The 27860-nt window shown below is 41.9% G+C and overlaps 1 protein-coding gene across 1 annotated transcript; it reads right to left on the reverse strand.

Moving 5' to 3' along the window:
* On the reverse strand, positions 1-27851 carry SLC26A4 (solute carrier family 26 member 4). Its single transcript, XM_077807861.1, has 20 exons — positions 27697-27851; positions 25795-25934; positions 23050-23160; positions 22408-22592; positions 21087-21251; positions 20742-20894; positions 20558-20640; positions 18558-18705; positions 15597-15710; positions 14894-14971; positions 14567-14662; positions 12885-12991; positions 11769-11838; positions 11300-11392; positions 11088-11183; positions 5762-5989; positions 4102-4156; positions 3612-3757; positions 854-937; positions 1-24 (listed from the first exon to the last, which is right to left on the reverse strand). Exons 1-20 carry the CDS (start codon positions 27849-27851, stop codon positions 1-3), a joined length of 2331 nt encoding a protein of 776 aa, XP_077663987.1.
* Positions 27852-27860: the final 9 nt, after the last annotated feature.

Raw genomic sequence — 27860 nt, forward strand, 5'->3', positions numbered from 1 at the left:
TCATGAAGCGAGTCTGCGCATGGCCTAATGAAATAAGTTTTAAAAGATGGGGAATTGTGAGAGGGAAATAGGTGATTAGTTCTGTGTACACACCATATTAAAAAAACAACAACTTTTGCATATATATTACTATACAACCAAGGGGTTCAGTCCTGGCTGACTGAGTCTGCCAGGAAATAATTTTAAAAGGCTGTAACCTGAAGCCATCTCTCTGGTTGGCAGCTTCATCACAGAAGTCAATCAGGGAGATGAAGTGAGCTTTGAGACCTGGAGATTACCACCTACACCCAGTAAACACTGGCTATCAAGCAGCTGGTTGAACCCTCACAAAACAGTCAGTCTTGAGTCAGGCTGTTTCTTTTTCAGTCCCTGAGGTAGCTTGAAAACGTTAGGGGTAAATTATGGCTTTTAGAACTGGCTGGTGCTTGGTGGATGGGGAGAGCAGTTTCAGGTAAAAGCATTAAGCTTTTGTAGGGTAGAAGCAGGCATAAAACCTTGAGGGTGCTGGAGGTAGGAATGTGTGAATACATGTGGCACCTGCTACACCTTCAAGAAAGATTCATTGTGACTTCCCTCACTAGTATTGACTGTTAGGTGCATAAGGAGGGCAGACTTTTGGCATCCCTCAACCCACTCCTTGGGTGTGCCACAGTCAATATTTTCCCTGGATCAGCCAGTCAGCTGCCAAAGTCTGTAGAGCTCACAAGGCTGTGGTGTTTTGGGTTTTTTTATATTTTTTTTATTTTTTCTTGGTTGGCCCCATATATCAGCACCACTCATATTGCTATAGTTCCGATAAAACAGCATACATCATAGACACATGCTTTATTTAATTAAAAGGATAGCTCCATACCTCCTCCTGAACATCAAGTTCATCATCAAGATTTCCTGTTTCTGTAAAATCTATTGGTTCCTTAGATTCCTGCATCAGTGAAATCTTAACAGAGAAGGTTAACAAGTATTGTGAACAAAATGAATGTTGCAACCATACCAATAAAGTTACTCGTAATTAACAAAATTATTCTTTTAGCTGTTGGGGTAGAGGCTTGTTATTTTGATGCTGAAGGCCCTTGGTTGTAATCCTGATGATGACTCACTGTCTATATATAGGTTTCAGAGTAACAGCCCTGTTAGTCTGTATTCGCAAAAAGAAAAGGAGTACTTGTGGCACCTTAGAGACTAACCAATTTATTTGAGCATGAGCTTTCGTGAGCTACAGCTCACTTCATCGGATGCATACCGTGGAAACTGCAGCAGACATTATATACACACAGAGATCATGAAACAATACCTCCTCCCACCCCACTGTCCTGCTGGTAATAGCTTATCTAAAGTAATCATCAAGTTGGGCCATTTCCAGCACAAATCCAGGTTTTCTCACCCTCCACCCCCCCCCCCAAACTCACTCTCCTGCTGGTAATAGCTCATCCAAAGTGACCACTCTGCCTACAATGTGCATGGTAATCAAGGTGGGCCATGTCCAGCACAAATCCAGACTTTCTCACTCCCCCCCCCCCTTTTTTTTTCCCGGGGACACACACACATACACAAACTCACTCTCCTGCTGGCAATAGCTCATCCAAACTGACCACTCTCCAAGTTTAAATCCAAGTTTAACCAAGAACGTCTGGAGGGGGGGGGGGTAGGAAAAAACAAGAGGAAATAGGCTACCTTGCATAATGACTTAGCCACTCCCAGTCTCTATTCAAGCCTAAATTAATAGTATCCAATTTGCAAATGAATTCCAATTCAGCAGTTTCTCGCTGGAGTCTGGATTTGAAGTTTTTTTGTTTTAAGATAGCGACCTTCATGTCTGTGATTGCGTGACCAGAGAGATTGAAGTGTTCTCCGACTGGTTTATGAATGTTATAATTCTTGACATCTGATTTGTGTCCATTTATTCTTTGACGTAGAGACTGTCCAGTTTGACCAATGTAAATGGCAGAGGGGCATTGCTGGCACATGATGGCATATATCACATTGGTGGATGTGCTGGTGAACGAGCCTCTGATAGTGTGGCTGATGTTATTAGGCCCTGTGATGGTGTCCCCTGAATAGATATGTGGGCACAGTTGGCAACGGGCTTTGTTGCAAGGATAAGTTCCTGGGTTAGTGGTTCTGTTGTGTGGTATGTGGTTGTTGGTGAGTATTTGCTTCAGGTTGGGGGGCTGTCTGTAGGCAGGGACTGGCATCAAGGCAAGCCTGGATTTGTGCTGGACATGGCCCACCTTGATTACCATGCACATTGTAGGGAGAGTGATCACTTTGGATGAGCTATTACCAGCAGGATAGTGAGTTTGTGTGTGTGGTTTTTGGAGGGGGGTGAGGGGGTGAGAGAACCTGGATTTCTGCAGGAAATGGCCCACCTTGATTATCATGCACATTGTGAAGAGAGTTGTCACTTTGGATGGGCTACTACCAGCAGGAGAATGAGTTTGTGGGGGGTGGCGTGGAGGGTGAGAAAACCTGGATTTGTGCTGGAAATGGCCCAACTTGATGATCACTTTAGATAAGCTATTACCAGCAGGACAGTGGGGTGGGAGGAGGTATTGTTTCATGATCTCTGTGTGTATATAATGTCTGCTGCAGTTTCCACGGTATGCATCCGATGAAGTGAGCTGTAGCTCACGAAAGCTCATGCTCAAATAAATTGGTTAGTCTCTAAGGTGCCACAAGTACTCCTTTTTTTTTTGTCTATATATATGCAGCCATAGGTTAGTTAAAATGGTATGAAGTCTTTTTTAAATACTGCAGAGTAACTCCTCCAGAATCTGATATGACCAGCAAAAATGACCAAAAATTCAGGGCCCCATACTGCTGTATTTGTGAGGAGAGTCACAAAATTTGAAGGCCCCTGGTGGAGTGTATGGCCAATCAAGGCTGCATATTTAAGATGGATGTAGGCAGAGCTGGTGCTAGGCATAAGCAGACTAAGCAATTGCTTAGGGCCCTGAGCAGCTCAAGGGGGGGCCCCCCAATTAATTATTAGTGTGTTTAGGGGGGCCCAAAATATTCCTTCTTAGAGCCCCCAATGGGCTGGCACTGGATGAAGGTAGAGTTAGAACTTTAGGGCTTCCTTGTAATGTGTGGAGGATTTGAATCAATCTGTTCAGTGTTCTGAAGTTTCTCTTAGGAATTGCAGGGACCACTGGTTCACTATATGTTTGTGTTGTTGCAGAGGCGACGTGGGGCGGGGGCATGGGCATGTGGGGTCATATCACCCACACCCCCAATTTGTTGCTTGGTTGGACTGAGCATGCTCACATGGGCTGCTGAACCCAGTTGCCCTCACTCTGCCCTCCTCCCCCCCCCACATCAGTAGGCACAGATCATCTCTGGCTGGGCCTAGCACAATGGGACCTCAACCTGCACTACTGCCATATAAATGATACATAGTAATTAATACTCCTCTAAACAGTTAGAAAAGATCTGCAGGCCATCAAATATATAACACAAGCTGTCCAGTTTATAAGCACCTTGTGTGAACATTTTTTGCTTTTTTTAAACAACTCTTCAAGTAGTTCCTAAAGCTTTTTCCCTTTATCACAAATGGTGAAAACTATTTACAGCTAGTGTATGATGCAGAAAAATAAATGATATATGGTCCTCACCTTTTCAAAAATAGGATCCTGGATGTCTCTGTGCATCATTTCATGCTGTATGTAAAGCACAGCATCATGGACAGTCAGGAAGAATATGTCTTTTCTGATGTTATCATCAAAGAAGCCACATTGTTCCAGCTTTGTTATAATGTTGTCTGAACAAAAAAACAAAGTTATAAAAGACTGATAAATTTGAAAATAATTGAAAAAATAAGTGTCAAAATAGAGATTAACAATTACCAACAATAAAATGTATAGACCTATAATTCTATCATAGTGGGTTCTCTCTAAGTTAATTTCATTTCTCCCCAAGACTCCTTTGTACGCCTGCAGACATAGCCAGATGCAGTTTAACTATTTATTTGTTTAAAAGAGCAGTTCAGTTCACTTTTAACTCTATTCACTAAAAAAGTACTTCCACAGATACAATCCACAGATCCTTTATTATTTTTATTCTATCCTTCTTGGTGTGTATTAGTGATAATAGATATATGGTTACCTTGATGTGATGCAATGTATACAGTCACATCAATTCTCTCGAACTCTTTAACTATCTGGAAAAAAAAGGGGGTGGTTTGCAATAAACATTTTCTTATACACACACATTTAAGAAACAGTATTTGTATTCACAAAGATTAGTTACATTTTTCATTTTCCTTTAAGTATTTGCACCACAATCCCAAATCATGTGTTCTTTTATTCATAGGAACATAGGAATTGCCAGACCCAAATTCCATCTACTCCAGGATGCTGTCAGTGGCCAGACTTTGATTATGAAAGGCAAAGCTGACAGTGCCATCTATGATTATAGTTGCATGACACTATGGACATGCTCTGAGAATGAATTGGGGTTGTGCAGTACAGATGGTTGTCTGTGGCAGTGGTTCTCAAACAGAGGTCCGGGGCCCCTTGGAGGGGGCCATGAGCAGGATTCAGGGAGTCTGCCAAGCAGGGCCAGCATTAGACTCATTGGGGCCCAGAACAGAAAGCCGAAGCCCCACTGCATGGGTCTGAAGCCTGGAGCCCTGAGCCCTGTCATCCAGGGTTGAAGTCAAAGCCTGAGCAATAGTTTCATGGGGGGCCCCTGTCGTGTGGGCCCCAGGCAATTGTCGTGTTTGCAACCCCCAATGCTGGTGTTGGCTTTTATATGCAGAAAAAACAGTTGTTGTGGCACACATGGGTCATGGAGTTTTTATAGCATACTGAGGGGGGCCTCAGAAAGAAAAAGGTCGAGAAGCTATGGTCTGTGGGACCCCTCCCGCATTTGTTGCAGAAGTTGAAAGATGCAGAATGAATAAGGCAGAGGATTACCGGAGCAGAAAAGAATTATTTGCAGGTAGTTACTAACTGTTTGTTCCTCATTTGCTGGATGTCCAACTTAATAACCTGGGATCTGAATTGCAGAAGTGCTGACCACTCAGGAACTGCAGTTGAAGTCAATGCTTCGAACATACCCAGTGCTATATAATGCTACATTCTCTGAAAAATCAGGTCCTATGTGTCACATATTGGTCACCCACAATTAGTGGATATTTTTCATCTTAATCTCTCTGTGCCTCAGCTCCCCATCTGTAAAATGGAGATAATACCCCTCATCTCACAGGGGTGTTGTGAACGTACATTGATTAACATTAGTGTACTCAGATACTATAGTAATGAGTGCTAAAGAAAAGTCCATGAGGAAGTTAATAATTTTGTATTCATGGCAAGGTCTGAATAGTGTGCAGTAAATAAGGCATGAGGCCACACATTGAACAATGAGAATAAAACAAATTATTGAATAGCTTCTCTTTAAGTGAGCGCTGGGCATCCTGTGCACTGATTGAAGCAAGGGTCCCATGGAAAAATATTTGATCATGTAAATTAAAGATAGTAACAATGCATAGGCACCAGGAGGCCAAATTAAGGTTGCACAGGCATCCTAATGCTGGCATTTTCTAATGTTTAAGTGCTTGTCTTTACAATCTTAATAATGTTTTTATTATAGGTTTTTGTATCTAATTTATAAATAGACCAAAATCTACCTGTTGTTACAGAAATATTAAAGATATGTCACAAACCAACATACACTGGGAAACTCAAAGTTAATTTCAGCCAACCTGTCCCTAATTAACATACCAGTGACTAATACTGGACAGGAAAAAAATAAAAAGACTTACCATTTTCATTGTTCTCACAGCTACAACATCCAAGAATGATACACCTCCAAAGTCAAAAATTAAACTGTGGATAGGCACTCTGGGGACATTCACTTTGACTGGGAGTTCTGAATTCCAGTCCACGTGGATCTCTACTTCTTTGGTTGGAATGTTAAGATCTTCAGGATCATCAAGATCTTCATCAGACTCAAAAGCTTCATTGGTAGCCCCAGAATCACTGATGCCATTCTAATCAGAACAGATAATATAAGAAATATATAACTTAATCAGGGACAAAGATTTTGGAATTTTTCCATATTAGCTTGTTTAAGCAATAATGGTGGAAGCATTTTTTCCTCATTTCTTCACATATGACTGATCCTGCACTAAATGACTTAAATGGAAACAAGATTGAGCCAATAATTAGCACTTCTCCCTGCATGCAGTGTATTTTCTTTCCTGTTTTGTTGTTGTTCATTAAGGGAGGAGAGCCATATGGGAAAACCACTGTCCAGAAAACAACTCATAGACTTTAAGGTCAGAAGGGACCATTATGATCATCTAGTCTGACCTCCTGCACAATGCAGGCCACAGAATCTCACCCACCCACTTCTGTAACAAACTCCTGACCTATGTCTGAACTATTGAAGTCCTCAACTCATGGTTTAAAGACTTCAAGGTGCAGAGAATCCTCCAGCAAGTGACCCCTGCCCCACACTGCAAAGGAAGGCAAACCCCCCCTTCCCCCAGGGCCTCTGCCAATCTGCCCTGGAGGAAAATTCCTTCCCAACCCCAAATATGGCGATCAGCTAAATCCTGAGCATGTGGGCAAGACTCACCAGCCACACACCCAGGAAAGAATTCTCTGTAGTAACTCAGATCCCAACACATTGAGTGTCCCATCACAGGCCATTGGGCATATTTACCGCTAATAGTCAAAGATCAATTAATTGCCAAAATTAGGCCATCCCATCATTCCATCCGCTCCATAAACTTATCAAGCTTAGTCTTGAAGCCAGATATGTCTTTTGCCTCCACTGCTCCCATTGGAAGGCTATTCCAGAACTTCACTCCTCTGTTGGTTAGAAACCTTCATCTAATTTCAAGTCTAAACTTCCTGATGGCCAGTTTATATCCATATGATGGCCAGTTTATATCCAAGCTTCCACTTGAGAACCTCACCCTATAGAATCTTTAGGGTTGATGTTTTTATTTTTGAATTATATTTATTACATTTGTTGCAATAACAATCCAAGGGTCAAGAGTTATTGTCACTTAACTGAACATATCATCATATAAACTTGAAAGAAAACAAAAATCTAGCATCCTGCAGTATAATATCTGGCAAAAATTGACACTTAGTCCCAACCTTCAAATGTGGGGACTTCAATAGGACATCTACAGTCCACATTTGGACACTCATATAAGCACTTAATGATATAAATGGCTATTTTACACATAGCGTGATAAATGTTGCCCCATTTAAGCAGCTGTGGAATGCCCTGTTGGCAGGAAAACCAATGCAATTCTTCTGCATATAGGAGGCAAGATATAAGGAGCCTGTGTAAGGGATTTGCATTCTCGGTGCACCAGAATGCAGCTCTGAAGGGACTGCCAGTCTCTAACTTCATAAAACAGGTGTAGGGATGAGAAGGAGGAGTAAAGGAAGGACCAGGTAATCCACTGCGTCCAGATCCACTGGCCTTTCTCTCCCCTCCCCAACATACTGTGGGCACAGCTGCCAATAGTCACTCCAACCTCAAGGCTACAGTAGCAGCCATGGAGGTGTTCTACTGCTGCCTGCATGCTGGAGGGAAAGGATTTCTTTTCCCCAGGCCCTGAAAATACTCAAGGGTAGAGTTCACTAGATGGGTCAAGTTCTGAAGACGAGGTTCAAACTGACACCTCATATTTGTGATTTGATTATCCTCTTCAGGTGCCCATGTTTGAACATATTGCCTGTTATCAGGAGAATTGTCCAGTGAGTTAAACATGTTATCAGCAGTTAATGGCTCCCCTCCCTAATGTGTACTAATTAGATGCACTTTGACTCTGAAGCAGCCATGATGTTCTATAAACGTTCCATGTTGCAATGGTTTATTATGGAGCATTGATCTTTATTGCACCTTGATACACCTCAAAGCATTTAGATGCAGCACTGGATGGTTACGGCTCTCTGTGGACCAAGAGGACCTCCTCTCCCTAGTGATCGTAAGTGTACATCCACTTACCAGACTTAACACTATGTGTACATTGCCCTTTCTGTGTAATCCTGGATCTCTCACACATTCACATCCCAGTGCCAGGGACTTCCCCTTCCCAGAATATTACCAAAAAGAGAGGTGAGTGAACAATACAGTCATATCACAGCGAATGATATCAGAGTGCACTATGCTACACAATTGTGCACCTTGAGCTTCTCAGTGATTATCTGAGGCTGGTGAATGGATACATATTCACAGGTCCTTTCCGACACCCACCTATATTTCACCCAAACATAGAGATTTCCAACTCTGTGGCATGTGGTGCCTGGTGCACAGCTCAAATAGTTTTTCTGAATGTGGAAGTATCTGGGCAACATAGGCTGGAAAAAGAATCTCCACTCTCCATTTCAGTACGTATCACAAACTGAATGATTACATCAAAACAAAGGGTCGAGCTTCTTGCCACTTGCATTATAATAAGAACATAAGCATTGCCATACTGGGTCAGACCAATGGTCCATCCAGCCCAGTATCCTGTCTTCCAACAGTGGCCAATGGCAGGTGCTTCAGAGGGAATGAACAGAAGAGATAATCATCAAGTCATCTATCCCCTGTCACCCATTCCCAGCTTCTGACAAACAGAGGCTAGGGACACTTCAGAGCAAGGTTTTGCATCCCTGCCCATCTGAGATAATAGCCACTGATGGACCTATCCTCCATGAATTTATCTAGTTCTTTTTTAACCCTACTATAAGTCTTGGCCTTCACAAACATCCTCTGGCAAAGAGTTCCACAGGTTGACTATGCATTGTGTGAAGAAATACTTCTTTTTCTTTGTTTTAAACCTGCTGCCTATTAATTTCATTTGCTGACTCCTAGTTCTCGTGTTATAAGAAGGAGTAAATAACACTTCCTTATCTACTTTCTTCATACCAGTCATGATTTCTATAATTTATGATATGCCCCCTTAGTTGTCTCTTTTCAAGGGTGAAAAGTCCCAGTCTTAGTCATCTCTTCTCATATATAAGCTGTTCCATACCCCTAATCAGTTTTGTTGCTCTTTTCTGTACCTTTCCAATTCCAATATACCATTTTTGAGATGGGGCAACCAGACCTACATGTAGTATTCAAGATGTGGGCGTACCATGGATTTATATAGAGGCAATATGATAATTTCTGTCTTATTATCTATTCCTTTCTTAATGATTCCCACCATTCTGCAGAATTATTCTGTTTTGAACTGCTATTACAGCCAGAAGGTAGGGGGAGCTGCCTTCCTATGACTCACAGCCAGAGGGCTGCACCCCATGCTCCAAATCAGCAATACAGCAATGCCTACAGCGAGAGAAGGATATCTGGGACAAGAGAGGTGCCCACCCTTGCCCTAAGGGTGCATCTTAGAAGCACAATCAATTACATGGTGGAGAATGCAAGCATTCACTTCCTAAATCTGACACAAGGGTAAACTGGGGAAGATTGAAAGCCCATGCATGTTAGCTTTTTTGACTGCTACTGCACATTGAATGGATGTTTTTATAGAACTATCCACAATGACTACAAGATCTCTCTCTTGAGTGGTAAGAGCTAATTTAGACCACATCATTTTATATGTATAGTTGGGATTATGTTTTCCAGTGTGCATTACTTTGCATTTATCAACATTGAATTTCATCTGCCATTTTGTTGCCCAGTCACCCAGTTTTGTGAGATCCTTTTGTAACTCTTCGCAGTCCACTTTGGACTTAACTATCTTGAGTAGTTTTGTATCATCTGCAAATTTTATCACTTCACTGTTTACCCCTTTTTCCAGATCATTTATGAATATGTTGAATAGGACTGGTCCCAGTATAGACCCCTGGGGGACACTATAATTTATCTGTCTCCATTCTGAAAACTGACCCTTTGTTTCCTATCTTTCAACCAGTTACTGATCCATGAGAGGATCTTCCTCTTATCCCGTGACAGCTTACCTTGCTTAAGAGCCTTTCATAAGGGACCTTATCAAAGGTTTTCTGAAAATCTAAGTACACTATATCCACTGGATCACCCTTGTCCACATGATTGTTGACCCCCTCAAAGAATTCTAGTAGATTGGTGAGGCATGATTTCCCTTTACAAAAACCATGTTGACTCTTCCCCAACAACTTCTGTTCATTTATGTGTCTGACAATTTTGTTCTTTACTATTGTTTCAACCAGTTTACCCATTCTGAAGTCAGGCTAACCGGCCTGTAATTGCCAGGATCACCTCTGAAGCCCTTTTTAAAAATTGGCGTCACATTAGCTATCCTCCGGTCATTTGGTACAGAAGCTGATTTAAATGATAGATTACAAACTACAGTTAGTAATTTTGCAATTTCACATTTGAGTTCCTTCAGAACTTTTGGGTGAATACCATCTGGTCCTGGTGACTTATCACTGTTTAGTTTATCAATTTGTTCCAAAACCTCTTCTAATGACACCTCAATCAGGGACAGTTCCTCAGATTTGTCACCAAAAAAGAATGGCTCAGGTTTGGGAATCTCCCTCACATCCTCAGCCATGAAGACTGATGCAAGAATTCATTTAGTTTCTCCACAATGGCCTTATCTTCCTTGAGTGCTCTGTTTGCATCTCAATCATCCAGTGGCCCCACTGGCTGTTTAGCAGGCTTCTTGCTTCTGATGTACTTAAAAAAAATTTGCTGTTACTTTTTGAGTCTTTGGCTAGCTGTTCTTCAGATTCTTTTTTGACTTTCCTAATTATATTTTTACGCTATAGGGAGTCCATTAAGAAATATATCCACCTAGCCTTCTGAACATCTAACACAGCCCAGTCTGCTGTCTTTTGGGTGAATGTTGCCACCTTCTGGGAACACAGCTAAACATTCTCTTTGCTACACCAGCATAGATTACCACTAAGTCTAGTTGCCTCCAGTGGCCTGATGCATGGTTTTCACCCCTAGCTTCCCAAGTGCCATGTAGGGTCCATACTTCCTATAACAGTGATCTGTCAAAACTATCTCTTTTTTATTTTAAAAATAAAATACATGGAAGCTTATATCACATCACTGTGAACCAAAACAAAGCCAGCTTGCCTTATATAGACCTATTAGCCATGACAGTAACCCTTTAGCAAAGAGCAGAATAAAAAATTAAACTTTACCTTAGTTGCTTTTAATTTTCCCTTCTTGATCAGTTTCTGTATCATCCTCAGTGCTTTGAGCCTCTTGTTATGCACGCGAACTGCATCAAACCCCACCTATAGAAACCAGGACCAAGTTATCAAAATTATTTTTGTTTTATCTAGGCAAACATCTGTAGAAATTCCAAAGCCAATTAAATAGCAAACCTCCAAAATCATCGTAGACTACTTACAGTGGATTTCAGGCTGCTTTTCAATCCATCTATATTAGCATAAAAAATAGGACTGGAAAATCTGAGAATCTTCACTCCTTCTGGTTCAACAACCTGTTGTCAAAATAATTTCAAGGTCAAGCATGTATATTACATTTATCTAATTAACAGCAGCACCCAAACTTAGCCTACTAGAGCATCAGTTTGATAACTTGCCAAGAATCCAAGTAGGCACTAATTTATATAAAAATGAACTGATTGCTAGCTACCTTCACTTTTAATATAAAGTTTTAGCTCCCAGAAACTATAGTTCCCAGCATGCAATGTGGTCTGACCACTTGGCTCCAGATGGAAGTTTTTACGCTGAGACCCATTATCTTCAGGAGCTGTGCTTCCATATTAAACGTGAGAGCAGCTGCAAGGTAGAACTCTGTACTTCACTTTGGATTGCAGGCTGCCATTAGGAAAATAACCAGTCAGAAACACTTACTGTTTTGTAGTCCTTGACGTTCTTGTAGAGGTCTGTGCCAGGAACGTTCCCAAGGCCACCCCACGAGGGACTAACAGAAACAAAAAATGGTGTCAAATTAACATCCAGTTGAGGAACTTATAACATGGGATGACTTGTTACATATAACCTTTTACAGAATGGTGAGAATCAGCAAACTGAATAGCCCCAGCAGGAGGTTGCGCAGGGAATTCCCTTGGATATAGCAGGTCCTTGCTTGGATGTGATGCACTTTGGTCTATGGTGGCTCAAGCATACTGACTGCACCACTTTTAACCACTTCCTGACAGCAAAGCTATGGACTGGCTTTGATGTCAGCTTTGCTTTCTGGATTCCAGGCAGAAGGAAAGGTGTTATCTTGTATATTCAGCCAGAAAACTGGGAGAGAGTTATGAGATGGCTGAGCAGTGGAGCAACATCCTGTGAAAGTCACCCATCACCTCCATTCAGTCTCACTTATTCTTCCACATGTTTGCTCTCATCCATGCTAGGCAGTGAGGGGAACACTAGAGCCATAGTCAACAGCTAAAATGTGAACCTTGGAATAGAATCTTAAAGCAGCAATAAAGTGGGGGCAGGGGGAATAGTCACACAGCACACATTTGTCTGCACATGTCTTCTACTCTACAGATGCCTTATAATGACATCCAGAATAAGTAGCTGCTGAGAATGTTACTTGCCAAAATGTTGTCTGTCTCAACATGTGTCTGTCTCCCTCCCCACAATGTTCTATGCTCAGTGAATAGTAATTGATAAAGTATAGCTACTCGTATAACTTCTTATACTTTATTTTGAATGCTTCCATCCCTTTTAAGATCTCTTATGGGTACCTAAATGACAGATGGCCAGGTAAAAAACAGAGTAGATCAGTCACAAAAATGATGCATGCCTCGTTTACATCAATGTGACTACAACACAGTACCTTCTGGCTTTGGAATCTATGAACACTCTCATAGAAACAGAAGGGTAGATTTTCTTTCACTTCAAAATCATGGTCAATATGACTGATTTTCAGACATAAATTCTCTCCTTTTCTCTAAATTCCCTTACTTTTCATGGGATAGCACTGACAGGTCTTGCTGTTTCTGTGTTACTTACAACTGAACTCTCACCACAACTGTCAGTAATCCGAATACAAGGCCAGCAAGTAATCCCAAATCAAGACCCAGAATGATGGATGCCACACATGTGAAAATCCAGATCATCTAGAGAGGAAAGAACAAACACAGTGTCTCTGAATTAAAAAAGAAAATAGCTTCTGATCACAGAAGAAAATCACTGCACCAAATAATAATAGCAACAAAAGAATTTAAGCTTGAAGATGGTCAAAATACCCAAACTATGTGCTGACTTCTATATTAAACTCTTCCTTTATTTCCAAACTAGCTTTGCCCATCTTTGCTTCGTTTCTTATTCGTATTTGGTGTTCAGGCAATAAATTATCAAGCTATTCTAATGTAATGAAGTCTAGCAGAAACTCAGTTATCCCTTGTACAGTTAAAGAGGATGCAGTTTCCCATTGTCTTTATTTCTCTCCAACAGCAGTTATTTTTGTTATTTTTACTCCAGGAATTTGAAGCAATGTATTTCCCCAAGAACCTAATTTGTTGTAGGAAGACAGTCTGCCCTCAGATGTGTAGTGGCAAAGGAGGGGTCCCACTTATTTCTGGGAGAAGGATCTGTACCACAAATGGGTAGTATTTCACATAAACCGGGTGGGGAAGGCGGGGGGACAAACATTTTGAAGTCTGTGCTGCCTACTTGAGCTAATTTCTGAACTCTTTACTCAGTCATAGCTCAGAAACTCCCACTGGACCCAACCCTGTGAGGTGCTGAGCACCATCAGCTCCCATTGAAGTCAATGAGGTTTTTACCCAAGAAAAGGACTAAGTAAAAATTGAGTAAGGACTTTGGGATTTGGCTACAGACAGGGCACTGTTCATAGGCATTCATGAGAAAATCTTTGCATATCAGAGATTATGTGCAGTTTGTGGCCTGCTCCACAGAAACTCCAATAAGAGATATGAGGGGTGCCTTGGGATGAGATTATAGGGGTCTGAGGGCACAGTCTAGATGTAATTGTGCATACGTCCCTTGACACACCAAGGGCCCCTATGCACACATTCCAGCACAGATAATTGCTGCTCCAAGCAAGAAAAAACATTTATTTGGTGAGGACTGTGATGCTATTGGTCCAGGCATGGTCCACACTAATGTTGTTGTTGCAGGCTATATGGGAACATTTGGGGACTGGTTATGCATTGGTTCAGAATCTGAATATAAGGGGCCAGATTCTCTCATTCAGCCAAACTGCTCAGCAAAAGACGAGAGTGGGGTGGTAAAAGTGACTTCAGGCTGTCTTAACATTAATCTGCAGCTCAGCTGATTGAACTAGAAGGCAGCTGTAAACTTTGCTAGTTGTTAACAGGAAGGGATGTCCAATACACAGGGATACCTGATCAAGCCCCCTTTCCTCTAGACACACCCCTTCCAATGGGAGACTCGGAATGAATGTGATAAAGAAGCTGCCACAAGTGCCTCCTACACGGGAGGAAATTTTCACTGGCTCGATCTGGTGGCTTTAGGGCAGTATTGTGTTGGGAAACTAACACAAAACTGCGTTAATGGACCAGATAATCTGTCTTAAAGTCTTTTGGTGTTAACAACACAAAATTCTGTTTCTGTTAACAAACTGTGGAAGTTATGAGTAAATTGGGTGGGGTTAAAACACAAAAAGACAACTAGACCCAAAACATGTAGGAAAAAAGTAAATGACTTACAGCATCAGCCTTATTCTGCCTCCACAGACGAGGAACATCAAACACCTGCATGAACATCCCTTTCAAGTTGGCAATGACAACAGCTGCCAACACAGACTGCAAAGAGAGATTGTGAAAACTGGGTTGTTCAGAAGAGAGAACACATTGTATGTTTTCGGTCTAGTTTTCTGGTTATTAAGTAAATTAAAATTGTACACTATGAGCCAGATAGTCCTCTGGTATAAATCAGCACAGTTCCACATAGAGCTGCTACTCCAATTTATACCAGCTGAGCATATGGCCTAAATGGTGCAGTGGTAAGAGTGCTAGATAGGAGAAGCATCATACCTTCTGTAAGGGCTCTAGTAGTTTCCCCAGAGCCACAATGGCAATCAGTACAATCCCTGCTGAGATTATGCTAGCAACCTGCAAAGAAGACAGTAGTGTTGATATGAAACAAGTATTTTTAGACTCTCTGCTATGTTTTCAAACTCACTATGAATAATGCATATGTTGGTATATTTTATATTTCTTTGTAAACAAGGAGACCTGTTAAAATATTTATTATGTTTAAGCATACACAGCCAAATCCAGAAACAATTCAACTATATAAGGTGATTAAGTCTCATCGGTCCATGTAAATCACCACACACAAATTAGTACCTTGGGAAAGGTTGACTTTGTGTAAGGGAAGAGGGGAAAATCCACACCAGTTCCATATTCTACCTGCTACTTGCCCTCTGAATGGCCCTACTATTAAATAAATAGTGTATAGTTGTTATGTAAAGTGTAACCCATACTAGGAAAGTCTTTGTGTCCCTCTAATGGCTGGTCCACATAAGAAGTTTGTGAGTGTTACAGGTTCCGTTTGCAGTATTCCAGCCTTTAGCTTCATGTGTTTAGCACTACACAGCCTGCGTTCAAATCCCACTGTCAGTCCAACCAGGGTCATACACACAAGCATATTGGAGTTAACCCTATGTGAAGTCTGTGCCCTATGCAATATTAAACTGAAATATCTTTAAAATTAATAGTAAAATAAACCCATTACCTGGGTTTTCCCACCAGTGCTTTCCTGGACAGCAGTACGTGACAGAGCGGTGGTAGCAACAAAACAAGAGAAAGCTCCTGCAAACACATTGCTGATTCCATAGGCAATAAATTCCTAGAACAAGATTAGATGATGATGTAAATATAGATTTGGAACTAGGGGTGCTGAGGTAGCAACAGCTCCTGGTTTGAAGTGGTTTCCATCATATACAGGGTTTAGAGTTTGGTTCAATGCCTCTCAGCACCCCTACTATAAAAGTTGTTCCAGCACCCCTGTTTGCACAGCAAAGATAATACTTCCTTATAGGAGCCTGTAAAGTGAGAAGTACAGTAGGCATGCAGAAAATACTGGATTCGTTACAACAGTTGCTGTTAAGTATTTTAGAGCTGATCTGCACACAGTTTTTTTTTTACTGATTTAACTACATCATCTTAAAAACCAATATAGTTAAATTGGTGCAATCCCCTAGTGTGGACACAGTTGTACCAGTATAAAGATGCCTATGATGGTATAGCTTAATTCCATAAATTTACCAATATAAGCTATCTAAACATAAGCATTTTATACCAGTATAACAGCATCCATACATGGGGGTTGTACAGATTTAAATATATCAGTTTCTAAACCAATATAGTTACATTGGTACAAAAACTGTTTAGATGAGCCCTTAGTTTATGTAAAAGGTTTTGCTACCAGGGTAGGATCTTGAAGCCAGATCCTTAAATAGAACAGACCTAGATGATCCACATAGATTTCGACACAACTTTGCTCTGGAAGAAGATGCTAGAGATAGATCAGTGACTGTTACTATTGTTAAGTTTGAAAATCTATGAGTCTATTAAAACAAATTATCACTAGCCCTACCAAATTCACAGTCCATTTTGGTCAATTTCACGGCCATAGGATTTTAAAAATCATAAATTTCATGAGTTCAGCTATTTAAATAGGAAATTTCAGAGTGTTGTAATTGTAGGGGTCATGACCCAAGAAGGAGTTGGGGGGGTCACAAGGTTATTGTAGGGGGGGTTACGGTGCTGCTACTCTTACTTCTGCACTGTTGCTAGCAATGGTGCTGCCTTCAGAGCTGGACAGCTGGAGAGCGGCGGCTGCTGGCCGGGAGCCCAGCTCTGAAGGCAGAGCCACCGCCAGCACCAGCGCAGAAGTAAGGATGGCCTGGTTTGGTTTGGCCACCCTTACTTCTGCATTGCTGCTGGCAGGGCGCTGCCTTCAGAGCTGGGCACCTGGCCAACAGCCACCATTCTCTGGCCACCCAGCTCTGAAAGCAGCACAGAAGTAAGGTTGGCAATACTGCAACCCCCCTAAAATAACTTTGTGACCCCCCCTGCAACTCCCTTTTGGGTCAGGACCCCCAATTTGAGAAACACTGGTCTCCCCTGTGAAATCTGTATAGTATAGGGTAAAAGCACACAAAACACCAAATTTCTCAGGGGGAGACCAGATTTCACAGTCCATTATGAGTTTTTCATGGCCATGAATTTGGTAAGGCCCTAATTATCACAGATGAAAGAAGGTAACTAATCCTCCCTCAAACCTTGTTTCATTGCCTGTTTTTATGCTGTTATTATTTTTCACTCATCTAATTTAAGTAGACTAGTAATCTAGCTTTCTTTCTAGGACTTTCTGTTGTTGAATGTTTGCCAGGTATAGTATTAGGACTAGAAGGAATATAATTTTGTTTGATTACCAATCATTCAGCTACTGTAATCGCTACCTAATGTCTTCTGGAACAGGCCAGTGCAGGTAGAATGTTGAAAACAGTACATGCAGCTGCACTACCCACTTAGCCTTATTAAACTGCAAGTGAGGACATGTTAGGCAACCATCATTTAAAGTGTTTCCCAATGTGAACATTGTGTATTATAGCTTCACGATACACAGTGTCCAACATAGAGAAGTCTCCTCTCATAATTCACATGCTTAGAGGGCCAATTTGGTTACTTAATAAATAAAAATATTTCTAAAATCAGATATATTGTAATTAGGGCATTATTCATTAGTTGTAAAGGACAGAGAGACCAGTTAAACAACATGCTTGGTTCATTTTTTGTAGCAAATATATTTTTCCCACATATTCAAAGGATGCAGTACATGTTCAGCATGGATAGAGGAGACAAAGGTGGCTCTAAGCCATTTCTTCATCTCCCTTGATCCTAGGAATAGAGACAGTTTGAGAAACCACAGGGTTTGTCTACACAGTTTTTATGACACTATAACTAACTTGGTTTAGAAATGGCTATAGTTAAAGCAATACAACCCCAACGTCGTAGTATGGATGCAGTTATAGTGGTATAAACTGGCACAGCTTACACCCATACATTTACAGGAGTACGGACATAAGCACATTAATACCAGTATAACTGTGTCTACACTAAGGGATGTGCCAATTTAATAATACAGGCGTAAAATCATACTCCCAACAGAAAGAGTTAAATTGGTACAAAAACTAAGTGTAGGCCAGGCCTAACTTATGCTGACTGGAGTGGTCTTCCAGGTACTGGTTCACCAGCCCAGCATTGCCCCTCCCTACCACCAGCCACCTTAGAACACTCTCTATGCAGAGAAGTGGAAGCAGGCCACATAAAGTCAGTTATTCCAGCTTTACATTACCACAGAATACCCCTACGTAATGGTTATCCCAACTGCCTCTTGAGAGCAGTTTTCGGTGCCTTGATGTCACTGGAACAACACAGAGGAGATTAACTAGGACTGAGGCTCTGGTTCAGTATCTTGGGTAGCTCACACCACTCTCATCTCTATGTATCACTGTATCACAGGACCATATCTTATCTGCTTTTTCAAATAGTTTAATTAATTTCACATAGGAGAGTTTCACTTGTGTCTGATAAATCTGTATAATTTCTTTTCCAGTTTGGACATATAAGCATCCTTCATGCCCAAATTACATTTAATTAGTTTTTAAATTAATTGGGTTTCATATACCTGGTTTCCATCAATAGAATAGTCATGTTTCGTTGCATAGACTTTTGCCACAGACACAGCAATAGCATAAGCGACCACAGCAATGGAAAATGCGGCTGCTATCATTTCTGAAAACATACTGACAGCTGGAGGCTCAGGAGGCAAAAACCTAATATTTAGGAAAATATATTTACATTATCAATTTTGATCAAATTCTGTGTTTACTAGATTTGTGAAGAAGCTTCAAAGCAGCAGGACATGTACACTACTGATAACATGAACAATATTTCAAAAAACAAAAAGCTGGGAACACTTGCAAACCATACAACAAGGTTACCTTGTCCAATATGCCCCAAATCCTGATCCTATTGACAGGGCCAGCCTGAGGAAAAACGGCACGCCGGACGAACTTGTATTTTGGCGCCATTTTCCCTTAGGCATGGGGGTTGGTCAGACGGTGGGGCAGCTCCCCATACTGTGACCCCTCCCCCATGTCTGGGGAGCTTTGGGGGCAGGAAGCAGGGGGCAGAGGTGCAAAGCTTCCTGCTGCTGTGGGAGGTTTCCAGAGATAGGTCTGACCTGGCTCAGAGAGAGGCCTGTGCAGAGGAAGAGGAAGTCTCGTCCCTCCACATCCTGGCCGAGACTAGCAACTGGATTCCGGCACACAGTAAGAGTCCCCCGCTGGAGCACCCCCAGCCCTGCCCCTCCCCAGCTCTAGCCCCAGCACTCTGGGTTTAAAGGGGCCTTGGGATGGCTGGGGTATGTGGGGGGGACTGACCACAGTGCCCCCTGACCACGGCGTCCTGGGCAGTCACCCACAGTGTCATAGAATCATAGAATATTAGGGTTGGAAGAGACCTCAGGAAGTCATCTAGTCCAACCCCCTGCTCAAAGCAGCACCAACACCAGCCAAATCATCCCAGCCAGGGCTTTGTCAAGCCGAGCCTTAAAAACCTCTAAGGATGGAGATTCCACCACCTCCCTAGGTAACCCATTCCAGTGCTTCACCACCTTCCTAGTGAAATAGTTTTTCCTAATATCCAACCTAGACCTCCCCCACTGCAACTTGAGACCATTGTTCCTTGTTCTGTCATCTGCTACCACTAAGAACAGCCTAGCTCCATTCTCTCAGGTAGTTGAAGGCTGCTATCAAATCCCCTCTCACTCTTCTCTTCTGCAGACTAAATAACCCCAGTTCCCTCAGCCTCTCCTCATAAGTCATATGCCCCAGCCCATAAGGCCATCCCTGGCCATTGAAGTCAGTGACAAAACTCCCATTGGTTTCAAAATTTGGGGGACTAAATTTTGGCCTTGTGGTAACAAAGCGAAGAAGTATATTTTTGGATATGTTGGACAGTATATGATTAATAACACTATTACATTAACAATATTTCACATTTGTGTACTGAACACTTTTTATCTGAAGAGTCTCAAAGACCTTTACAAATATCAATTTATTAAGGCTTGCACACCAAACAGAATGTGAAGGTTATCATTGTAAAGTGCTTAGATCTTCCAGGTAAAAGTCACTGCCAGTGCAACCCTTACTCTTGTGAGTATGCCAGGGGTACTTTTGACTGGGCTATATGTATGAATAAGGACTACAATGGGACCACTCACATAAGTATGGGTTTTCAAGATTGAGTCCTATATAAATGTCAAATATTATTATTAAAAACACTTAGCATTTATACAGCATTTTCCATACTCACATACTCACTTTACAAACATTAACTGATTATTATTAATAATAATACCTAGCTCTTATATAACATTTTCATCCGTAGATCTCAAAGTGCTTTACAAAGGAGGGTAAGTATTATTATTCCCATTGTACAGTGAGGGGGACACTTACCAAAGGCCATGGAGGGAATTAGTGACAGAGCCAGGACTAGAATTCAGGAAATGTTTGGCTGTGAATCAAACTGTGTCTCTCTCTCATTCTCACTATTATTCTTTTACTAGTCTCATTAATAGCCATTGAAAATATTAGCTGTGTCTCAGAAGACAAGGGCACTCACCCTCTAGGAATGGATTTAACAATGCCTGCATTGTACTTTTTTTCCAGGTCAGCAGCATATGAGATCCCTGTGGCTACTATTGTCTGGAATCAAATAAAACAATGGTTTTAATACTGAAACATTGCTCTGATCTTCTTGCAATCAGCCCAGTCTGCTGTGTTTCTTATTAGGGTACTTTGCTTACCACAATTACTTCTATAGGAATCGGAACAGGGATCTTGTGTTTGAATCGATCATTTATTTCTTTAACTACCATACACACAAAAATGGTCAGTAGCCCAGCAATGAGATCTGCAATGTTGGTGGTACCAATTCTTTGAAATATTTCGATGAGGGTCTGAAAAAAATAAAAGACAATTCAAAACACTTTGAAGCCACTTAAATAGAATGATAAAATAGCCCATACAGAGAAGCAGACACAAAACCTCAGAGAAGGTCATGGACTACTTGTCCCATATGCTCATTTTTACTGGCCTGAGGAACCTGATTATGGATGTGAAACAAAAGCAAATCAGCAGGGCATACTTACATATATTATGGAAAGGATCCCATTATAATTTTTCGTTGAAACATTTAAGACTATTTTCAGTTGTGAAACAAAAACTTGAAAAGCAGCTGCAGTTGTGAATCCTCCAACCAGGGGATCTGCTAGGTACCTCACAATGAAACCAATCTGTAGGGCTCCAAACACAAGCTGGAAAAATCACCAGGGAATAACAGTTTGCTAAACAGTTAAAAGGTGCAACAACGATGTTACAAAATACTCAGGATTCAGTCCCATACAGTATGCTGGCTGAGAACAGGTCAAATTGTGATATCCTTACTCACATTGACTAGCACCTTATACCATAAGTAGTCCCACTGAAGTAAATCAGGTTAGCTGTGGAGTAAAGTACTACTCAGTGTGAGTAATTCACACACATAACCTGGCCCTGTGTGTGAATCTGAAAAGTCTGAAACTACTTTATTAAGCAAAACTTGAAGGGCCTCATAGTGTAGCCACTCTGAGTGCTGCTGATTTCAATATGAGTACTGTGCACAGAGCAGCTGCAGAATCTGTTCCTAAGTTCTTCAGTAGGGAAGTGGACAAAAGAACAACTTTGGTATATCACTACGGGACAGCAAGATTTATATGGTGCCTTGGACTCCTTCCTTTGCATGACAGTTGCTGTGGATTTCTTCCCTACCCACGATGTCCATCTGTGTCCTATGTAGTTCATATTCTCACCCACTTTTACCTTATCTGGTGTCTACTTATGCATTTTCTATGTTAGACATGCCTTGTTCTTTGTGTATTGACCAGGAATCATTGGACCATCTTCCCTCACACCAACCAGCATACCTTCCAGGGAGACAAAGGAAGAACTGCAGAGCTGTGTAAGGGCCCTCCTTCCTTATGATCCAAGATCTATGCTGTTGGAACTTGGTTTCCCTACAGCTGTCTCAGGCTTTTTGCAGGCACTCAACTACGATTCTGTCCACTTCACTCCCAGCCGTGCTGTCACAAACCTTTTCCCATGAAGCATAGGTGCTGGAACTAAGAGTTCTAGGGGTGCTGCCACACCCGCTGGCTTGAAGTGGTTTCCATCATATACAGGGTTTACAATTTGGTTCAGTGGCTCTCAGCACCCCCACTATAAAAATTGTTCCAGCACTCCTGCCATGAAGCAGGAAATGTATTGAATTCTCTGTCATTTGAAAGCTATGTAAATTTCAGGGTGACTTTCCCCCCTCCTGTGTGTTTTACCATGAGAAGGGAGCCCTAATAAGCTATTTCAAGCTGCATTTTTGCCAGTTATTTAATAAAGTAAAAGCAACATCAATTTGAATCTTTGAGGCAGTTATGTTACCTGTATAATTCCAACCAGAAATGTGAGGGTACTGGCAATCACTACTCTCTGTGCATCTCGGGACGCAGTGTCTATCAGCGTTTTGTTAAGCCCTGTAGCATTACTGCTCATTATGTGGAACTTGTCATCAGGTGCCATGCTCAGCACAACAGATCCCACCATCAAACTGACCACAGGGAACGGTCCTGTAAAGATGAACAGTATAAAGCATGACTTTACACACATCACAAAATCCAAGTGTTTGCAAGATAAAATAAGCAGTTCTGCATTAGAGAACTAGTTAAAACATTTTTATGGTGACAAAATGCTTGTTCATTAAATAATCTAGAATGCACTTCTCTGTGCCCACCAGGGTCTTGCTTCCATCTGGTGCCAGGCAGAACACAGGACTGATGAACTTCAACACAAAGTAAGCAGAAAAGCTGTGTATGGGAACAAGTAAAGTTCAGCATTATGCATAGCCCTCTGTACGGAGCCAAAATACTTTTTAAGCCCCACAAACCTGCCAACATGAACGCTCAATACAGTGAATATGGTTAACAAAATGACTGCTTCACACTGCATATTAATACTCATGCCAGACATAAACACTGTGGAAAAAAAGATAATTGACTAAAACTGATATTAAACAGATGCAGTTACCAACTGAGAGGTGCCTTGATGTTCCCAAGAAGAAATATGTCAGGAGGGGAAAAAACGCAGAGTAGAGACCATATCCAAGAGGAACTGCAACCAGTAAAGCAAATGCCAAACCTGTAATCATATATAATCATCATTTTAGTTACAAATCTCACAACAGACTAATCTCTGGTCAAGTAATGGGCCAAATTTTCAGGAAGGCAGCTTCCTTTCAGCCAGGCACAATTTGAAAATACATTTTGCATCTGTAATTCAGTTGTGGGCACAAATTGTGAGCTTGTGCCTCAACATTTTTGAGAGAGCCAACCAGGTAGTTACAGGTGTAAGTATTAAGTGTTACACCAGCCATTTTTGTTTTCACAAAATACAGGAACAAATTTTAAGGGCTCTGCGAGATTCAGACAAGGGAACTTTGCAAGTGAAAGCAACTGATCTACCTTTCCATGGGTAAATTTGTGCCAAAAAAGTCTCAATTATGGCTGGAATTTTCAAACATGGATGCCCATTTACTCATCACCTCTGAAAATCAGGCCATTTTTATTTAGATATCTAAATATGGATGTAGATGTCTAACCGTAGGCACCCACATTTGAAAATTTTGCTCCTTACCAATAAAATGACCAATTAGTAACAACGGCTATGATGGGGCCCCGAAGAGCAGAAAAGCAGCTTTGCAAGATGCTTTTCCATGTATAGCCACGTTGCCTTCCTCTGCATATCTGTTTGACCTATCAGCTACATTGATAAAGTGGCAGGAGAAATAAGGAGATGTGGAGAAGTGTTATAACCCTTCCCACCCCTAGAACAGTGGAGCATCCCCAGTAAAATGTGCAGAAATTTAATGCTGTTTCAGGCAGCACTAACTGCCACTACAGAGTCTGTGAGTCCCCTCTCAGAGGTACCACAAAGTGCTACCAGGACTTCAGGACAAATAACAGTCTGGTGGGAAGGCTGAAGAGCAGCACACATGAAGAATCATGGAATCTGTCTGGTTTGGGGACCAAGGCACCTGGGGATCCCTGGCATCTGCTTAATTTTTTGGCTCCGTTTTTTTGTTCCACCTCCTGGCTACTATGAACCCAACCAGCTAGGGCTGGGGATTATATGAAGAGTATGTAGCTCTAACCAAGCCACAGAATTTTTGTATTAACTAATCTCTATGCACATTTGTGCCAGAAGGAAGCATGTGAGTCCAAAAATGTATTTAAACAGTATATTTTAAAATAAATTGTATTGCTGGATTCTAACTTTAAGAAGTTTGTGTGTGTGTGTGTGTGAGAGAGAGAGAGAGAGAGAGAGAGAGAGAGAGAGAGAAAATGTTCTTGTAATTAAAGTACTGCTACTGCCTGGCCGGTTATAAGAAGATTTTTTCCAGCTCTGCCATACAGTTCCTGTGTGACCTTCGGCAAGTCATCTCATATTATCTGTGTCTCAGTTCTCTAGCTGTAAAATGGGCTGATTCTACTTCCTTTCTCCCAACCTTTGTCCAGCTAGCCTATTTAAACGGCAAGCTTTTGGGGGCAGGGAGTGTTTCTGTCTATGGTTATATAATGTCTGCCACTATCAGACCCTAATCTTGTTTGGGGCCATTAGGTGCAGCTGTAATACACAGATACTCGACCCACTGAGGGGCAGAAGGGGGGCAACAGAGCTGTGAAGGCAGCTGACCTTATCATCTGCACAGGACGGGGGAGATTTGCATGCAGGTCTAGATGAAGGGACAATCTAGCCCAAAAGAATTACTATACTGGAACAGACCAGTAGCCCATCTAGTCCTGTCTTTGAAAGTGGCCAGTATCAGAAGATCCAGGGATGAGAATGGGGCTCTTACTTACCTCCTTCTGGTGTTCTTCACAACTGCCTAGTCATGATTAATCTAACTAATGCTTAGTCATCTGTATGTATACATCACCACCTCTCTGTTTATCTACTTTCTCTATCATTAATAAATGTATTAAACAAAACTAGCTGAACATTGCAAACTATGTTCTGTGAATATCCATTCCGATTTTTAAAGTTTGGCCAGGTTCATACCCCTTTTGTTTTAGTTTATTACAAACATTTGAGCAATCAAGCTTTACTGGCACAAATGTTAACAGAAAGTTGTATTCATGAGTTTACATTTGGATAGACAAGTGTTTGGGGTGCTGAGCCAATTGGGGAACAGAAATAATACTAGTGACTTATCTGACCAATCACAAATAACTGAGTAACACAATTCAATTTTTAAATGTTCACCTTAGGTCCATAGAGTTAAAAAAAATCAAAAAGATACTGGTCAAATATAATTGAATAACAACTTCAAGGAAATTGCAATCTGCTAGCCCGTATTGCATAAACAGAAAAAGTAGGCTAAATTAAGGAAATCAGTGATTTATTGTGAAATATTAATTTGTATGCAATATAAAATAACATTAGTCCTCATGGATTTTAATCATGGTTAACACTGAAGCACTGATTAGAAAGGAGAAAAGGAGGACTTGTGGCACCTTAGAGACTAGCCAATTTATTTGAGCATAAGCTTTCGTGAGCTACAGCTCACTTCATCGGATGCTCACGAAAACTTATGCTCAAATAAATTGGTTAGTTTCTAAGGTGCCACAAGTCCTCCTTTTCTTTTTGTGAATACAGACTAACACGGCTGCTACTCTGAAACCTGATTAGAAAGGGTCAGACATAGTTATGGGAATGCCAATATAGTACATCCAGTTTCTCCTTAATAACAGATAAAATCTTCCTGGACCTTACCTTGTAAAGTAGCTACAAGCCCCGTACTGACACCAGAGATGATATCACTAACTATCCATTCCTTTATTCTGTACTTAGGTAGCCATTCCAGGATGGGGAGAAAGGACTTGGTTATCTGAAAGGCCTTTTTTCTTGAACAGCTGCCAAAAAAACAACAACCTCCAGATAATTAAATTGTCAACCTACCCCTGTGAAATCATAACTGGAAAGTGGAAAAAAAAATCCTACCAAGAGATCTCAGTAGGTGATATTTAGCCAAAAGAAGATTGGTAATATTTTGTAGAAATTGTCTGAATGCTGTTTACAATTTACTGATTTTATAGTGCCAAATTTTGCTCTCAAGTTAAGAGTTACCCCAGGTTTTGTCCATAATGCTTAGCATTTACGACTGAAAATGGTGACAGTGGCCAGCAAGTTTCACCCATCATAACATTTAAAATATTTCATTTGCAAAACCAATAGTTGGTATTTGGTGATGCATAGTAACCAAAGTGGACTTTCTCAACAGAGATTTTGTATCAATGGGTGAGTTACCACAGCATTTAGTTTTTTGTTCATGTTTCTAAAAATAAAAACATGATCTACTTTGAAAATAATTTTGAATGGGTCGGTCACCTTTCCAAACAAAATATTGGATTATTCTCAGAGGGTCGGAGTCTGTCATTCTCACTCATGCTAGCTAGCACCTTCCTCTGTGTGTAGTCCCATTGGTATCAAAGTATTACCTGAGGAGTAAAATGCTACTCACCATGAGTAAAGGTGTCCCTATATGCCCCTGAATGTTAAAAGAACGAAGGATTATCAATGTTTACATTATTTTAGGCTATTTTCTTATTACTCAGTTCGTTTCAGGCAGAGCAATATGTGTTTTTAGCAGTAATTTTGTTTTTGATCAAATTCTTTTGCTACAAGATGGAAAGTTGACTCTTCAGTTGGATCCAGTTTATTCTGATCCTGTGATATGATTGTTTGTGTGTATAAACGACCACTCTCGAAAGAAAAAGGATTCCGTCTGCCTCGGACTATAAAATGCAATCAAATTGTAATTGCAACATTTTATAGGTAACGCCAAGATGACTTCGAGGAACAAAGAATAATGGTTGAGCAACTCTATGCAATCAAAGGAACTCCAGAGGCTAGACGCGGCACGTCCTAAATGTATCTTCTAATAAGGACAGTGCTGGGCCAAATTCGACTCCGTTCTATTTCGATTCTGCACCCGTTCCCATGATATCTGAGCGCCTGCACTGACTTCTACAGAGTCACTCTGGATTTACACAGCGCTGAATCTGGCGTTTTAACAAGACGGAAAGCACCTACATGTTACTTGCGTGGTTTACGTCAAATAAAACTCAAGTTTCAACTGGTCACAAAAACAATGGAAGGAGAAGAAGGAATCAGTGAAGCAGTGAAGGGGAGAGAGCCAAGCACCCGTGAAAACTCCCCCTGTTCTGGACAGAGCTGATCTCCCAGCTCGGAGACCAGCAGACACCGAACGAAGTGCGCAGCAGGGGCCAGGCTGGAGTCTGTTGTACCTGGGCTTGCGCATCTCACACGCCGGGAGCTCAGAGCGATGTCAGTCCCGCCGCCGATCACTCCCAGGGCGGCCCTGGATCTGTGCCCCCAGCCCGGGCGACACGACCCGCGCAAGGCGCTGGGGCTGCCGGGGAGCAGCCGAGCCTTTCGCCTCCTTTCCCTCTGCTCCTCCGCTCCCAGACAGTCGCTCGGCTCCGCGGGCCCCCGCGCCCCCTTAGTGCTGCCCAGACACAGCCTGGGCCGCCAGGCAGGTGCCCCCGCGTTCCCCAAAGTCTCCGCGGGACTCCCTGCCCGCACTGGGTCCCCTCCCTCCCCACTCCCGGGGCCCAGCTCCCCGGCTCCCCTGGCCGTCGGTCCTGCTCTCACCTGCAGGCTCCCTGGACTCGCTCGCGCAGGGTCGGCTGCAGGTGCGCTCTCTTCTTGTTCTCCTCCTCAAAGGCCGGCTCGCTGTATATGGGCCGGGCCACCACGTAGCGGCCCAGGTCCGGCATGGGCCCGGGCTGCCGGCCGCCTGCTGCCATGGCCCTGCC

This window comes from Eretmochelys imbricata, chromosome 1 (genome assembly GCF_965152235.1).
Source record: "Eretmochelys imbricata isolate rEreImb1 chromosome 1, rEreImb1.hap1, whole genome shotgun sequence".
Taxonomy (NCBI): domain Eukaryota; kingdom Metazoa; phylum Chordata; order Testudines; family Cheloniidae; genus Eretmochelys; species Eretmochelys imbricata.

What these genes read in the sequence shown, in the direction of transcription:
- SLC26A4 (XM_077807861.1), bottom strand. Translation starts at nt 27,851, where the DNA reads ATGGCAGCAGGCGGCCGGCAGCCCGGGCCCATGCCGGACCTGGGCCGC. An exon ending in GCTTGTAGCTACTTTACAAG is followed by an intron (nt 23,161 to 25,794) that starts GTAAGGTCCAGG and finishes ATATGATTACAG; the next exon opens with GTTTGGCATTTGCTTTACTG. An exon ending in GAAAATTAAAAGCAACTAAG is followed by an intron (nt 5,990 to 11,087) that starts GTAAAGTTTAAT and finishes TGTTCTGATTAG; the next exon opens with AATGGCATCAGTGATTCTGG.